A 17,139-nucleotide genomic window follows, 5' to 3' on the forward strand; every position below is an offset into this window, starting at 1 on the left:
GGTACATTGGCAGTAATACAAGTACTCCTGTATGAATACTCTAGCAAGGGTACACCTGGTTGGGAAAATATGGCTTTGTAAACTAACGACTAAAGAGAAACTACCCATTCCCAAATGGGGTAGATTGCTGGACACTGGACGGATCAGACACGTCCATCTAGGTTGGTTTTGTGATACAGTTATGATAGTGGATACTTTGTCAATAACAGAGACAAATATTTGTAATTATAACGGATGTGATATCCTACCGCATGGCCGCACAGTAAACCTCAGATGACCAGTCATCAGGGAATACAACAGGAGAGGGTCAGCTAAATCATAACCATAATGACGGCATTTGTTTGTTTGTCACACATGGAAGGGAATGATGTTTTCCCTGAGTCTCCCCTGCCTTTTCCTGTTTAGGTTCTCAGCGCTCTGTATGCCCTGTTTGCTTCCGCAACTAGCTGCCTTCCCTCATTTTGGATGGTTACAAAGTCCTAAATGAGGGATGGCACTTTATCCTAACATAGTGCACTACTTTTGCCCAGAGTAGTACACTACAAAGAATAGGGTGCCATTTGAACTGCAGACAGACATTCATAGATATTGTGATAGTGGAACATTCCATTTCTGTGATGGTAGATGATGACAAAGGTTGGTTTCCATGTTTGAAAAGTTTATTTTAGTAGTAGTCCTTTATGGCAGTAAAAGACAGAACACTTAAAAGTTTGCAGTCCCAACATGCAGAACAATCATTAAATGATATTGAAACAAATTGAAAAGTGCATTTTTTTCTGTAAATTGACCAACACTTGAGGGAGAATCAAAGTAGTACAATAAACACTTAACCGGAGAAGGTTTTAGTCCATTCATGCAGCCCACAACTTTCACAGACAAAAAGCAACAGTCCAAGCCTTCCACGACCACTTTCACATCAGAAGACTCACATTCAGCATTTTGGAATCGTGACAGCAGTTGACATCTAATCAATCGAAACACGATAGCGTAACAAATACATTTTTACTGATACCCTCACGTAAACCAGGAAGAAACACAAAAAGGTTTGTAGTAAAGTAGAGGTACACTGCATGAGAAAAAAAAAACTAAACAAGTTACAAACATGTAGACCCAGAGAAAATACACTGAAACCAATAACCAGATAATACCAAAATATCCACTATTGGAAAGGTAACAGAGTGCATTGTGCAACATCTCCTGTCAAGCGAGAGCCTTAGCATCAGAGCCCAGGACCCCCAGGGCTGAGGTCTGGCCATACACAGAGGGCCATACAGCAGCAGACAGTACACCATCATTATACCTGGAGTCATGCAGACAGACCAGAGGAGCAAGCGGCACCACACACACAGTCAGTCACCCATACGTCCTCAAACATATACAAAAACACAGTCAAAGAATGCAAAAGGAGACCTGATGTTCTAAGGGCTCCCAGTCTCACACAAATGACACAGACATGCGTATGTAGAAGTTACCCACAGTAGAAGAGGTTACACACACACATACGCACATGCACATGCAGATGGCGGATTAACGCACACACATACACACGCAGCCGGTATGGAAACCGCTCTCCCATAGGGAGAAGAGAACAAACACAGTTAATTATGAAATAAACAAAGCAGGTACTATAGTGACAATAATAACAACGAGACATTTAAGAAATATATTTTCGGCATTCATTTGGGCATTCTTTTTTTTGTCTGAGAGAAAAAAAGGAAAAACATGGACAATTATTCATTACAAAGCCGGTCACAATGCAAAAATTCGTACTTCTCCAATATAAAAATACAAATTCTCAAAATAACTATAGAGAAAGTCGTTTTGATACTGTGTGGAGTTTCCTGGCAAATTTTCTCTCTCCCTTAAGCTAATGGCACTTATGTTAGAAGGATAAACTCTCCATTCGAAGGGAAAAGACGTTTTTGAAAGAAGAGCCGCCACTGTAAGCATACGGAAATTCAACAAGATCGTCATACAGCCACCCCCAAAACACTGGGTAGAAAGAAAGCAACAATGGAGCCTGTGATTTTATATATACCACTTTACTTTCTACCACATTGTGTACTGGAGAGCAATACATGGGGAACAATGAGCTCCTCTTGCCAATTAGTGGGTAGAGCACTGTTCTAAACTAGCTAGCTAGGGTATCTTACGTATTCTAATCAGGGAAAAAGTCTAGTTAGGCACCATTGTGATTGTTGCAGCCGAGTAACGTGTGGAATGCAATTACTTGTATAGAGCAATCGAAGTGCTGTAATAAAATGGTGGAAATTGGACGAGTTGCAGGCGGCTATCATTAAAAAAAAACTATTCAATTTGGGCACGATAACTACATCATTCTAAAATAAAAACATTTAGAAGAAAAACAAACAAGTATGGCTGAAGGCATGAACAAATGTAAGGCCTTTTTATACAGTAGAAGTGCAAAATAACAACAAAACAAAATGTCTGTTCTGAAGTGGTCCATTCAAAGCTGGAATAGACTCAGGAGTGTCAATATTCTTGGTTGAGATTTTTTTTTTTATCGAAGCTACAGCCGACTTGAAAGAGATTGCATTTACAACTGCTATTTCGCAATCTGCATTTACAAACAAAACAAAATATTTGGTGGGGTCAAAATCAAATCTGGATTATTCGGTCACCAATTGGAGTACACATACAACAGTTTTGACGATTTTGGAGCAAACTACATATTTTTTGGGATCTATTAATAGGAATGGAGGAGACATTAAGAAGTGAAACCTCTTCATTAGATAGAGCAAGAACAGAGAAACTTCAGACCACAGACTGCTAAAAATGCAAGCACAGTGCTCATGTCTGCTGGACACACAACTACAGCAGTGAATACTTTTTGAACACTTTTTTTGTTCCTATTTTTTTCCCTTTTTGAAGTACAAGACATCCCTCTTTCTTTTCCTTTATCATGTCCAATATCCTGCGATGCTCGGGCTGGGGTTATCCGGAGACTTCCCCGTCAGGTTCAAATCACCGTCGGAAACGGGTGTGGCTCTTAAAAGGCCGGCCGGGCAGAGAGGGGCGTGGTTTCACCACTCGTTGGTCCTCTGTTTGGTGGTGTCGTACGCCCGGATGACCTCCGACTGGGAGACCACTCCGTTCTCGTCTTGAGAGAAGGCGTAGCCGTCTGCAAGCAGGACAGATGGACAGAGTAAGAAACGATGGCTGACGTTCAAATTCCAAACGTGATTAGAAAGAAACAAACTTCGCTTGAAGTAAACCATTTCGGAACAAAAGCATAAAACTCATAAAACATTTTTTTATAAACTGAATAAAAATGGATTAAAGAATGGCTTTATAACTTATAAACTTATAAAATGACATTGACTGAACTTTTTTGTTTTTGTCTTTCAAGCTCCCCAAGAAGCTTGACCAGTGCTAAGCGAGGGAGGGGCAGTCATGTTACCTGACACCTCTCTTTACTTAGCTATACAGCCACTACCTACAACTACGGGAGTTCTTATCCTAACCTTTGACCCCCTAACTCACCTTTAGGTCTCAAATGATTCAGGCACTACCTGCAGGCCAGCAGATGAGTTCAAAAGGCCCGGTGAGAGGAGTGCATTGTGGGAATAATATTGCAGCATTTAATGAATCGTTAAATATGTGTAACCACCACTCACATACAGTTGAAGTCGGAAGTTTACATACCATAGCCAAATACATTTAAACTCAGTTTTTCACAATTCCTGACATTTAAACCTAGTAAAGATTTCGTCTTAGATCAGTTAGGATCACCACTTTATTTTCAGAATGTGAAATGTCAGAATAATAGTAGAGAGAATGATTAATTTAAGCTTTTATTTCTTTCATCACATTCCCAGTGGGTCAGAAGTTTACATACACTCAATTAGTATTTGGTAGCATTGCTTTAAATTGTGTAACTTGGGTCAAACGTTTTGGGTAGCCTTCCACAAGCTTCCCACAATAAGTTGGGTGGATTTTGGCCCATTCCTCCTGACAGAGCTGGTGTAACTGAGTCAGGTTTGTAGGCCTCCTTGCTCACACACGCTTTTTCAGTTCTGCCCACAGATTTTCTATAGGATTGAGGTCAGGGCTTTGTGATGGGCACTCCAATACCTTGACTTTGTTGTCCTTAAGCCATTTTGCCACAACTTTGGAAGTATGCTTAGAGTCATTGTCCATTTGGAAGACCCATTTGCGTCCAATCTTTAACTTCCTGACTGATGTCTTGAGATGTTGCTTCAATATATCCACATAATTGTCCTACCTCATGACGCCATCTATTTTGTGAAGTGCACCAGTTCCTCCTGCAGCAAAGCACACCCACACCATGATGCTGCCACCCCGTGCTTCAATTAAATATATTTATAAAGCCCTTCTTACATCACCTGATGTCACAAAGTGATGTCCAGTAACCCAGCCTAAAACCCCAAACAGCAAGCAATGCAGGTGTAGAAGCACGGTGGCTCTGAAAAACTCCCTAGAAAGGCCAGAACCTAGGAAGACACCTAGAGAGGAACCAGGCTATGAGGGGTGACCAGTCCTCTTCTGGCTGTGCCGGGTGGAGATTATAACAGAACATGGCCAAGATGTTCAAATGTTCAAATAATAATAATCACAGTGGTTGTCGAGGGTGCAACAGGTCAGCACCTCAGGAGTAAATGTCAGTTGGCTTTTCATAGCCGATCATTCAGAGTATCTCTATCACTCCTGCTGTCTCTAGAAAGTTGAAAATAGCAGGTCTGGGACAGGTAGCACGTCCAGTGAACAGGTCAGGGTTCCATAGCCGTAGGCAGAACAGTTGAAACTGGAGCAACAGCACGGCCAGGTGGACTGGGGACAGCAAGGAGTCATCAGGCCAGGTAGTCCTGAGAGATGGTCCTAGGGCTTCACGGTTGGGATGGTGCTCTTCGGGTTGTAAGCCTCCCCCTTTTTCCTCCAAACATAACAATGGTCATTATGGCCAAAGAGTTAGATTTTTGTTTCATCAGACCAGAGGACATTTCTCAAAAAAATACAAACTTTGTCCCCATGTGCAGTTGCAAACCGTAGTCTGGCTTTTTTATGGAGGTTTTGGAGCAGTGGCTTCTTCCTTGCTGAGCGGCCTTTCAGGTTATGTCGATATAGGACTCCTTTTACTGTGGATATAGATACTTTTGTACCTGTTTCCTCCAGCATCTTCACATGGTCCTTTGCTGTTGTTCTGGGATTGATTGGCACTTTTCGCACCAAAGTACGTTCATCTCTAGGAGACAGAAAGCGTCTCCTTCCTGAGCGGTAGGAGGGCTGCGTGGTCCCATGGTGTTTATACTTGCGTACTATTGTTTGTACAGATGAACGTGGTACCTTCAGGCGTTTGGAAATTGCTCCCAAGGATGAACCAGACTTGTGGAGGTCTACAATTTTTTGGCTGATTTCTTTTGATTTTCCCACGATGTCAAGCAAAGAGGCACTGAGTTTGAAGGTAGGCCTTGAAATACATCCACAGGTACACCTCCAATTGACTTAAATGATGTCAATTAGCCTATCAGAAGCTTCTAAAGCCATGACATAATTTTCTGGAATTTTCCAAGCTGTTTAAAGGCACAGTCAACTTAGTGGATGTAAACTTCTGACCCACTGGAATTGTGATACAGTGAAATATAAGTGAAATAATCTGTCTGTAAACAATTGTTGGAAAAGTTCCTTGTGTCATGAGCAAAGTAGATGTCCTAATCGACTTGCCAAAACTATGGTTTGTTAACAAGAAATTTGTGGAGTGGTTAAAACAAGTTTCAATGACTCCAACCTAAGTGTATGTAAACTTCCGACTTCAACTGTAGGTCACAGCACACAGGGGAGGAGAGGTGGGTACAGAGGGCTTTTCACACTATTGAGCTGAACCAAACTGTACTATGATGGCCTGGTTACACATCCACCATAGTTGCTGAAAGCCTGCTGAAAAGGACAATGTGTTTTGGATCGGCACGATACTGTGAAAAGGGCATAGGTTGGGTTTCTAATAGAGATCGGGGGTTTTCGTTTCTCTACAGGTAAGAACGTCAAAATAAAAAGGGGTCACACAAGAACGATCCCTTCCCCACCTACGAGACAAACAGGGGTCACAAGAACAATCCCTTCCCCGCCTAATAGACAAACGGGTCACACAAGAACGATCCCTTCCCCACCTACGAGACAAACAGGGGTCACACAAGAACGATCCCTTCCCCACCTACGAGACAAACAGGGGTCACAAGAACAATCCCTTCCCCGCCTAATAGACAAACGGGTCACACAAGAACGATCCTTTCTCCACCTACGAGACAAACAGGGGTCACACAAGAACGATCCCTTCCCCACCTACGAGACAAACAGGGGTCACGCAAGAATGATCCCTTCCCCACCTACGAGACAAACAGGGGTCACACAAGAACGATCCCTTCCCCACCTACGAGACAAACAGGGGTCACACAAGAACGATCCCTTCCCCACCTACGAGACAAACAGGGGTCACACAAGAACGATCCCTTCCCCACCTACGAGACAAACAAAAAACATACAAAAAGATCAGCGAAACAAACAGAAATAAATCCAATTAACCAATAAGGCCCGAGGGGTTGTGGTATATTGCCAATATACCACGGCTAGGGCTGTGTCCAGGCACTCCACTTTGTGTCGTACATAAGAACTGCCCTTAGCCGTGGTATATTTAAGCAATAAGGCCCGAGGGGGTGTGGTATATGGCCAATATACCACTGCTAAGGGCAGTTCTTATCCACGGCTAAGGGCAGTTCTTATCCACGGCACAACGCGGAGTGCCTGGACACAGCCCTTAGCCGTGGTATATTGGCCATATATCACAAACCCCCAAGGTGTCTTATTGCTATTATAAACTGGTTACCAACATTATTACTGCAGTAAAAATAAATGCTTTGTCATACACGTGGTAAACGGTCTGATATACCACGGTTGTCAGCCAATCAGCATTCAGGGCTCGAACCACCCAGTTTACAATCCAAAATAAAACCCATCTGTGTTGTCTTATAGCTTCTATCTAGACTACTATGATATTTGTATTAGATGGGACGTGACTTTCCATTAGTGTGCGCCATAAAAAGCCCCTTATTCTCTATATAGTGCACTACATTTGACAAGAGCCCTAGTGCACTGTAAAGGGGAAAGGGTGCCATTTGGGATGCAAATATAGTGGTGGGGAGGTTGTATTAGCAGGCGGAGGGACACCAACGGGGGAACAGTGGGATGTTTTTGTGTTACTTAATGAGGCTAACGACAGGATCATGTATGTGGATGTCATGCTGGCTAATGTGGAACATGGATATCGAATTGTAAAGAGCGGTGGGATCAGCAGAGTATTAGCACTTCTCCAACGCTGAGGCAGCATCCCAAATGGCACCCTATTCCCTGTGCAGTACACTACTTTTCCCAGGGCCCATTGGCTGTCATTTAAGACACAAGCGGAGTCCCCTTTGAAGCTACAGTATATATATAGAATCCCCATAGCATGGAGCTATGTGTCCACATAGGAACTACACTCAATTCAAAAGCCTGTCTTGGTGTGTTGGACCAGTGCTGCTACAGAGAGAAAAACAGCATGAGGGCTTTCCTTCAGGTCAGGGTGTGAGGTGTGTGCATGTTTTAATATTGTGTGTGTGACTTACGTAGCAGATTCTGCTGCATGGAGTCCGATCGGTACATACTGACAGTGCTCTTCTTGAAGACGTTCTTCAGGAGCTGTGCCCTCTCCGTCAGACTGCAAAGACAGAGAGACAGTGAGTGCCATGGTGAGCCATTCAGACAGATTTAACCACCCATACATCAAGCCCTCTCTCTCCCAGTACAGTCCTCCACAGGACAGAGGAGACACAAGCCAACTGCACTTCCTTCTGAGGAGAGACCAGGCATGGGGGAGAGGAAGAAGGGGTGGATTCTGTGTGTGTGCGAGAGAGAGAGTGTGCATGTGTGGTGTGTGTGTGTATATAATTGCGTGAGTGTGAGAAAGGAACTGAGTGAGTGCATCTACATGCGTCCGGTCCCGGGCCAGGTTCCTAGCCTACTGGGCCTGGGCCTGTGGCCAGATAGGGGAGATCACTTTCAACCGGCAGGAGATTTCACACTGGTCTGATCCATGCTAATGCACTCCACAGGCCATCGATGGGACCCGGCTAACTGATCGCTGTGTCCCAAATGGCACCCATTTCCCTATGGGCCCTGGCCAAATGTAGTGCACTATACAGTGCCATTTGCAACGTAAATCATCTCTGGGAGTTTAGCTCAAGATGCAAGTCTCTAATTAGCTGGAGGCTCTACAGTACACTACAGTTTCTCTTCACACAGTTTCAGAGGGAGAGAGTCATGATCCAAGCATGTATAACAGCCTGGATGGATGGCCTGGAGCAGAGTTCAAAGAGTAGAGGTAAGAGTGAACCGTATAGTGTACAGTAGGCAGACCGTGATTACACCATACGTACTAAAAACAGGGAAGCCAAGATAAATATTATTGAATCCTCAGGGGGTAAATACACATTTAAACTTTTAGAAGTTATAGACTAAGTCAAGTGTTGTACATGCGGTGTATGAAGTAATATAAAGAGAATTTGTGAATTCATGATATGGAGAAAAGTAATTGAGATGTTCTGGTTGTAAACTCAGCAAAAAAAGAAACAGCCCTTTTTCAGGACCCTGTCTTTCAAAGATAATTCGTAAAAATCCAAATAACTAACAGATCTTCATTGCAAAGGGTTAAAACACTGTTTCCCATGCTTGTTCAATGAACCATAAACAATTAATGAACATGCACCTGTGGAACGGTCGTTAAGACACTAACAGCTTACAGACGGTAGGCAATTAAGGTCACAGATATGAAAACTTAGGACACTAAAGAGGCCTTTCTACGGACTCCAAAAACACCAAAAGAAAGATGCCCAGGGTCCCTGCTCATCTGAGCGAACGTGCCTTAGGCATGCTGCAAGGAGGCATGGGGACTGCAGATGTGACCAGGGCAATAAATTGCAATGTCCGTACTGTGAGATGCTTAAGACAGCGCTACAGGGAGACAGGACGGACAGCTGATTGCCCTCGCAGTGGCAGACCACGTGTAACAACACCTGCACAGGATCGGTACATCCAAAACATCACAGCTGCGAGACAGGTACAGAATGGCAACAACAACTGCCCGAGTTACACCAGGAATGCACAATCCCTCCATCAGTGCTCAGACTGTCCCGTAATAGGCTGAGAGAGGCTGGACTGAGGGCTTGTAGGCCTGTTGGTAAGGCAAATCCTCACCAGACATCACCGGCAACAACGTCGCCTATGGGCACAAACCCACCGTCGCTGGACCAGACAGGACTGGTAAAAAGTGCTCTTCACTGATGAGTCGCAGATTTGTCTCACCTGGGGTGATGGTCAGATTTGCGTTTATCGTTGAAGGAATGAGCGTTACGAGGCCTGTACTCTGGAGCGGGATCGATTTGGAGGTGGAGGGTCCGTCATGGTCTGGGGTGGTGTGTCACAGCATCATCGGACTGAGCTTGTTGTCATTGCAGGCAATCTCAACAATGTGCATTACAGGGAAGACATCCTCCTCCTTCCTGCAGTCTCATCCTGACAATGCCACCAGCCACACTGCTCGTTCTGTGCGTGATTTCCTGCTGGATAGGAATGTCAGTGTTCTGCCATGGCCAGCGAAGAGCCCGGATCTCAATCCCATTGCGCACGTCTGGGACCTGTTGGATTGCAGGGTGAGGGCTAGGGCCATTCCACCCAGAAATGTCCGGGAACTTGCAGGTGACTTGGTGGAAGATTGGGGTGACATCTCACAGCAAGAACTGGCAAATCTGGTGAAGTCCATGAGGAAGAGATGCACTGCAGTACTTAATGCAGCTGGTGGTCACACCAGATACTGACTGTTACTTTTGATTTGACCCCCCCTTTGTTCAGGGACACATTATTCCATTTCTGTTCATCAAATGTCTGTGGAACTTGTTCAGTTTATGTCTCAGTTGTTGAATCTTATGTTCATACAAATATTTACACATGTTAAGTTTGCTGAAAAATAAACGCAGTTGACAGTGAGAGGATGTTTCTTTTTTTGCTGAGTTTATAAGGGTCTTGTGTACTGTGAAGGATAAAAGCTAACCTATAAACAAAGCATTTTCAAGTCTGCGTCCCAAATAGCACCCTATTCCCTATATGGTGGGTCCTGGTCAAAAATAGTGCACTTTATAGGGAATAGGGTGCCATTTGGGATGTCCTCTTGGAAAAGGAGGAAGGTGAGAAAAGGGTGAGAGACGGTCCAGTACCTCTTCCCGTGCACCAGGGCTCCTGGGTCCTTGGACAAGGCTTCCAGCTCCTGCACCTCATCCACCAGGGTCTTAAAGCACACCTTCTTCACACTGTGGCTCAAAAGGAGCAGACGTCACCAACAGGCATTCACAACCACAGCGTTAAATACAACACTATTCCTTATATTATTATACAGTAGGATTATATTGTATCTCTATGTAACACACCATCCCAAATCAGTCCAAGAGGCTTTCTCAAAAGTGTACATGCAATCTGAATTAATTCTGCATATCAGAGGCGAAGTAGATGTCCGGTAAATGACACCACAATTAGCTTTTAGTTGCTGCTTCAATCTGCTGTAAATGTGATTCCTCTGGATTCCCCAGAACTATGAGACTGATTCAGAGTTGAGATACCTAAACTAAGTCTCCCAATGACCTCAATTAATAATTTCATTCTGAATGGTCCACACTTATATAAACTCTGAATCTCTTGCTATGAATCAAATAACTATAAAATGTTACACTGCATGTTATTTATTGGTGGTCTAAATAGTTTCTCAAGACATTTCTCCTAGAGCAGAATCTGCAAAAAAAAACATGATATACCGGTAACTATAAATGTTACACCTGCATGTCTGAGACCTGTTTAGTATTTATTTAGTATTTCCCATTTCCTGATTTATTTATTTTTAAGCAAAGAATTTTTAGCTGACACTAGAATACGTTTCTGAGTGACAGAGTGAGGGCTTTGCATAGGTGCTTTGTTGTGTTTCTTGTGGGACTGGAAAAAAATGCCTAGAGTGTAAAATAAAGTTATTAACCGGTTCCCATGTTTTAAAAATAACAGTTCTGTTTCGGAACAATATGGATCGCTTTCTTTTGCGGTTCTGATTCTGTTCCTCTGAAAAAATTATTTTACGCTTTTCGGTTCTGTTCACTGAACCGGTTCCAACCCCGGCACCACAGAGATCCTATAAATGACTTCTATATGTAATTGTACATTCTACATTTATTTCTATATGTAAATGTCTACATGTGATCTAAGGAATTTCCCGTGAGCATAACATGTAGAGGGGGTGGTGGTGATGAGTGGGGGGAACTCACACTTTGTAGGCCACGTCAAAGACCAGGGAGGTGACAGGGATGAATATCAGGCCCATCCAGAAGACTCCCGAACTGAACATCATGTCCGCCTGAGACACACGCACATACAGAAAAACAGGAACACATTCCTTAGGTCATTGCAGACAAAACAGGGCTCAGTAGGTGCAGCAGTAAAGGCTCAGATTGCTTTAGGCAGTCTTGTTACATCTTTAATAACAACCAAATTACCCACAATAAACAACTGAATAGGCAAAATAATTACATGGATCAACCCAGTTTGACAATACATGGTAATCCACTGTGACTAAATGACACATGTTGCTGTTGGGGTTTTAACTATGATCTTGAGAAGCCTGGAGCAAAGGAAGTAGCTTTGGCAGTTAGTTACTGTGGTGTTCTTTACCAGGGTAGGCAGTTACTGTGGTGTTCTTTACCAGGGTAGGCAGTTACTGTGGTGTTCTTTACCAGGGTAGGCAGTTACTGTGGTGTTCTTTACCAGGGTAGGCAGTTACTGTGGTGTTCTTTACCAGGGTAGGCAGTTACTGTGGTGTTCTTTACCAGGGTAGGCAGTTACTGTGGTGTTCTTTACCAGGGTAGGCAGTTACTGTGGTGTTCTTTACCAGGGTAGGCAGTTACTGTGGTGTTCTTTACCAGGGTAGGCAGTTACTGTGGTGTTCTTTACCAGGGTAGGCAGTTACTGTGGTGTTCTTTACCAGGGTAGGCAGTTACTGTGGTGTTCTTTACCAGGGTAGGCAGTTACTGTGGTGTTCTTTACCAGGGTAGGCAGTTACTGTGGTGTTCTTTACCAGGGTAGGCAGTTACTGTGGTGTTCTTTACCAGGGTAGGCAGTTACTGTGGTGTTCTTTACTAGGGTATGCAGTTACTGTGGTGTTCTTTACCAGGGTAGGCAGTTACTGTGTTGTTCTTTACCAGGGTAGGCAGTTACTGTGGTGTTCTTTACCAGGGTAGGCAGTTACTGTGGTGTTCTTTACCAGGGTAGGCAGTTACTGTGGTGTTCTTTACCAGGGTAGGCAGTTACTGTGGTGTTCTTTACTAGGGTATGCAGTTACTGTGGTGTTCTTTACCAGGGTAGGCAGTTACTGTGTTGTTCTTTACCAGGGTAGGTAGTTACTGTGGTGTTCTTTACTAGGGTATGCAGTTACTGTGGTGTTCTTTCACTCTCCAAACGGACCAATGGGAACCATGTCCAAACCCCTTATTCCAATTATTCCCTATCAGTAGAGAAACCTTGGGTAAAGCTCCAGTTCTGACAAGGAAGAGGTATTGGACAACATACCTGTGGACAGAGTGGAGCGGGGGGTGGGGTAGGGTGTAGCTTATCTAAGGTCAGTTTTGCATTCAACCCTCAAATGATTAAGGTAAGCATGTAGCTAATCCTAGATCTGTGCCAAAAGGCAACTTTTAGCCAGAGTGGGGGAAATACAGTAGGAAACACTTCTTCATACTTGTCATCACATTTTCAATGGCATTTTTGCCCCAACCCATTAATTTCCTATCCTGATGACAACTGTTAGCTACAATGACTGGCCTCAAGAGCAGGTGGGGAATGACGGTGTAGCGGAGCGGGATGCATCCACAGCAGACAGTTCACTGGTGAGGTATCAATGGGAAGAAGGGTGAAGGGGATTCTCAACTCGAACCTCCGAAACCCTTCTCCACTAGCAACCTGTTGCCCTGATGATGCCTGAAGGGCGTTCACTCGATCCTCAGTACAAGGAAAGAGAAACATTAGAAGGGGATAGCAGCAACACATGAAAGTCCACTGAGTTCAGTTCTAAAAGGTAGTCTTTCCATTGACCTATACAAAGATGGTGGGCAACTACAACTGTGTATGTTCCATTTGGTCTGGCGGGGCGGAGACAGAGAGGAATCCTCTTGGCGCGGGCCGTCACATACAGCCGTCTGCGCAGGGCTGTGTTTGCTTTGGCCTGGCTGCTGTGAAACTATCGGTCATTACATGTCAAAAAGCAAAACACACGCCTCCTCGCATCAGCAATTTGGGCAGTACATGCTTGTGCCAGTTGTTCAAACCGCAGGGGCCCCCAGACAAGGGTCTTCCTGTAATTAGGAACAGGCCGGACCCTGGGATGGCGCCTTAGGAGACACACACACACGGATCAATGTCAAAGTTATCAAAGGGTTCAGGTGTTCCTAAATGAGCTAATCTGCTCTCCATTATCAGGCAAATGGACTATGATGTCTGACAAAACATCAGGGAGAGAGGAAATCCCAAATGAGTGGAAATCAAAATGGCTTTTTCCGAATGTTTGAAATGGTATTGGAATGAATGGAGCTTTTCTATTTTGGCCAGCAGTGACCAAAATACAAGTAGAGGGAAAATTACATAAGCGCACAGGACATATTCACGTCAAGTTTGAAGTTAGGCAGTCCCGGGTAGAAACATAGACTTTTCTTTATCGTAACGCCAACTTTAATTATTTTTGTTTTCATCCAATGCATCACACATTTTAATAGCCGCATTTAAAGTGTCTCAAATAATTAAAAAAATAAACCGCGGACAGTGTCTCAGCACATTAAATACATTAAATCGAAGTCAACGAGCATGGAAAATAAACCTGCTCCTAATTTAAACTCCAACTTCTTACAAATACTGTTCCAAAATATCATCATAAATAATTCAAAGCACAAACAATATATACAAAACAACAAATCATAACTAAAACATTTACAGCAAACTGCACTGAAGGTCTGACTACTTCGCTAATCTGTAAATTCAACACTCAACTAAATCTTAATAAATGTTTATCTATTGAGGATTTGAAGACAGACACACTAAATACTGGCCGAGCCAGCCATTTTGGTAGATGCTAGAGATGGAGCTGGGGTACAGTTGGGTGTATTTTTAGGACAAACGAACAAACTCGTCTGGGCGGGCAGACAGTGGTGTCCGTAGCTACAGGGCAGAGTGTTTTGACAGGCTGTCAACCCCCTCACAGCCACTGGACACACACACACACACACACACACACACACACACACACACACACACACACACACACACACACACACACACACACACACACACACACACACACACACACACACACACACACACACACACACACACACACACACACACACACACACACACAGCCAAGTTAGTTCATAGCCATAAGTGAAAGAACATTCAGTGTGTCACTTAAATCCTTAGATCTGGTTTGGAGCAGACCAGCAAGCTTTTCTTGCTGTTGCAGAGCTGTAGAAGGATATTTGTTTGAGGTACACATTGTAAATGTATTTAGATCTACAAAATGAAGCAGTGGTTTCACTCTGAATACGATATGGACACGCCAACAGTCGTTTGTCATTTTTCACATTCTTAAAACTTTGCGTCTCAGTCTAAGAAAACTGACTTTTCAAACCATCCTTTATGCGACTGTCAAGGGACAGACTGATCCAATCGGCTCAGAGTTGCGGCGTCTGATTACTATGCTTGGATGCATTGATCAGGGGGTCTCAGCGCAGCAGCAGTTGGCTGATCATGCCTGGCAGGCCACAGTGATAGTGTGGCCCCAAGAATGTTAATGCCTGCCATTGTGATGGTAAATATGAAGGAAGGACAATTAAGGCCTTCACTATTCACCCCGTTCCGAGGCCTTTGGCTTTAGAAAGCAGATTGAGAAAAGCCAACTTTACACACACGCCCACCGCATACGCACACACACACAGAAGCATGCAAACACACACACCTCACTCTTACCACGTCTCTTTCTGTCATATCTGAAAGGCTGTCAGATTTGAGTCTTTCCCCTTTTCTCTGCATGGCCCTGGTGCTGCCATAGCTAAAGCCTCTGGGTGCTAATATTTGGACACTAGCAGCCTGGGTGCAGAGTCTCTTTGTACGGCATTTTTTATTATTATTGGGCCCTATGAAAGGACGAGGGTTTTTTAAGTCAAATCCAGTCCCAGTGAATGATTTGGTCTACCTCCATCCATGTCCGTTTGGCTAAATTCAGCTGGCTCTACCGGACCATACGACTGGGGTGGAAGTTGGAACAGAGGGGTAGATTGTTCTGCTATGGAGCTAAGGATCTAGGGAAATGGTTATTGGGTGATTTGAGGGTGCAGATTTCTATGCTTCAAATTGAAGCTGGATCTGTACGTTTGGTCAAAAAAAGCCCCAAAAAAGTCCCTCACGACCAGCTCCATGCTACCACCCGAAACCAAATCCTTAAGGTTATTGAGTGTAAACACAGCCGCAGAATGAAAAAGCCAGTCCCTGAGGATGATGGGAGAGAAAAGAGATGGAGGCAAACTTAATGCTCTGAAGAGAGAGCGAAGGAGAAAGAGAGCGAGAGCGAAGGAGAAAGAGAGAGCAAGAGTGTGTGAGGGGCCTTGTTCGGACGCGGCCCACAAATTCCCTGCATGTCATCATTGCAACGCAAAAGCAAATCCCTAACACCCCCACCCCACTAAGCTTTTACTATGGAAAACTTAAACTGGGCCTGCTCAATTGGGTCCATCTGTTTACTCTCTGCATGTCGCCTCTCAATAGCCCTGAGATATCCCGAAGAAAAACATAGGACAGAACGCTAACAAAAACAGTAATAGCTCAACAGAAGTCATCCAGGCACAACTGTCCGATAGTGATTTACAACGTGACTCAAGAATTATTAAAGTGAGATAGATTAGCCGACAGACTGTGTCAGTTTGACATGTATTAGCTCACGGATAACGACAAGTACGCCCATATCCATGGCCATTCAACTACATATACTGACACGCATAACACAGCAAAGTCTCACACCATGGACTATCCCGTGGCTTCCACAGCCGCTCAAGTCTTCCATAAATCATTGGGTTTTCAACGATAGCGCAGAGGGGGCTACCATACGACACAGGCGCGGCTCTTAAAGGCCTTAAGTATTCCTAAAACACAGACACAGAGGGAAACCAGTGGAGGGGACAAAGTCAACTGAAATGCTGAAGTGCCTTTAATTCCATCATAGGGCTGTCACAGGTTTAATAGTGAGGAACCTTGTGGGTTCTATAAAACTTTTCACTCATCCCCCAGAGTTTTTAGGGATCCCTGGTGATTTTGGAGATAGCGGAGAAATTGCGAGATCTGTCATCTGTGGCCCTGCTACTTCAGTGTCACTGTGTCACTGGTGATAGTACACACACACACGCAAGCATGCACGGAGACACCCGCACCGTCAAAACACACACCATCTCTATGGTCCTAGACTGGTCCTTGCTGGGTGGAGCTGGCCTGAGTCGAGAGAGGATGGGTTATCTAGTGAGGTGCAGCTGGCCTCTGTGCCATTCTATAGGGGCATTCTGTAGGGGCATTCTTGTTCTTCAAAGAAAGCGAGTCCTGATGAGCTGCCTGCACTGGAGGCTCTACAGTTGCACTTCAATATAAATAATTCCATTCAAACAAACGTGTGAGTGAATGTCACCATATTCCATACATAGTGCACTACTTTTGACCAGAGCACAAGGAGACGGCGAAGTCACCTTACATTATCGGTGTCCTAGATTTCTTCTTTTTAATACCTTTTTATTTTACATGAACTGATATGTAGCCCCTCCAAGTACTGTTAACGTTTCATGACTACGACTGATCAAAGTAACCCAAAAGGCTTTGTTAATCCGACATTTTTGGGGGGTTCAATTTCAGAAAAGTTTACTTTCAGTGAAGGTTCTCAGGACACAAAATACATACAAATTGTGAAGATAATCTTTAATTCTACTCTCTTAAATGTTCATATTTCATTCGTATAGA

At 44.0% G+C, this 17,139-nt stretch overlaps 1 protein-coding gene across 3 annotated transcripts in view; it reads right to left on the reverse strand.

The window, feature by feature from the left end:
- Nucleotides 1-641: 641 nt before the first annotated feature.
- atp8a1 (ATPase phospholipid transporting 8A1) overlaps nucleotides 642-17,139 on the reverse strand; it is a 232,151-nt gene continuing 215,653 nt past the window's right edge. For all 3 annotated transcript variants that reach the window (XM_071399246.1, XM_071399245.1, XM_071399247.1), the window contains 4 exons: nucleotides 11,370-11,458; nucleotides 10,281-10,373; nucleotides 7,638-7,729; nucleotides 642-3,142 (listed from right to left, as the gene is read on the reverse strand). In XM_071399246.1, coding sequence (XP_071255347.1) covers nucleotides 3,045-3,142; nucleotides 7,638-7,729; nucleotides 10,281-10,373; nucleotides 11,370-11,458 — 372 coding nt within the window. In that variant the 3' untranslated portion in view covers nucleotides 642-3,044. The remainder of the gene's footprint in view (nucleotides 3,143-7,637; nucleotides 7,730-10,280; nucleotides 10,374-11,369; nucleotides 11,459-17,139) is intronic.

Source organism: Salvelinus alpinus, chromosome 4 (genome assembly GCF_045679555.1).
Source record: "Salvelinus alpinus chromosome 4, SLU_Salpinus.1, whole genome shotgun sequence".
In the NCBI taxonomy this organism is placed as follows: domain Eukaryota; kingdom Metazoa; phylum Chordata; class Actinopteri; order Salmoniformes; family Salmonidae; genus Salvelinus; species Salvelinus alpinus.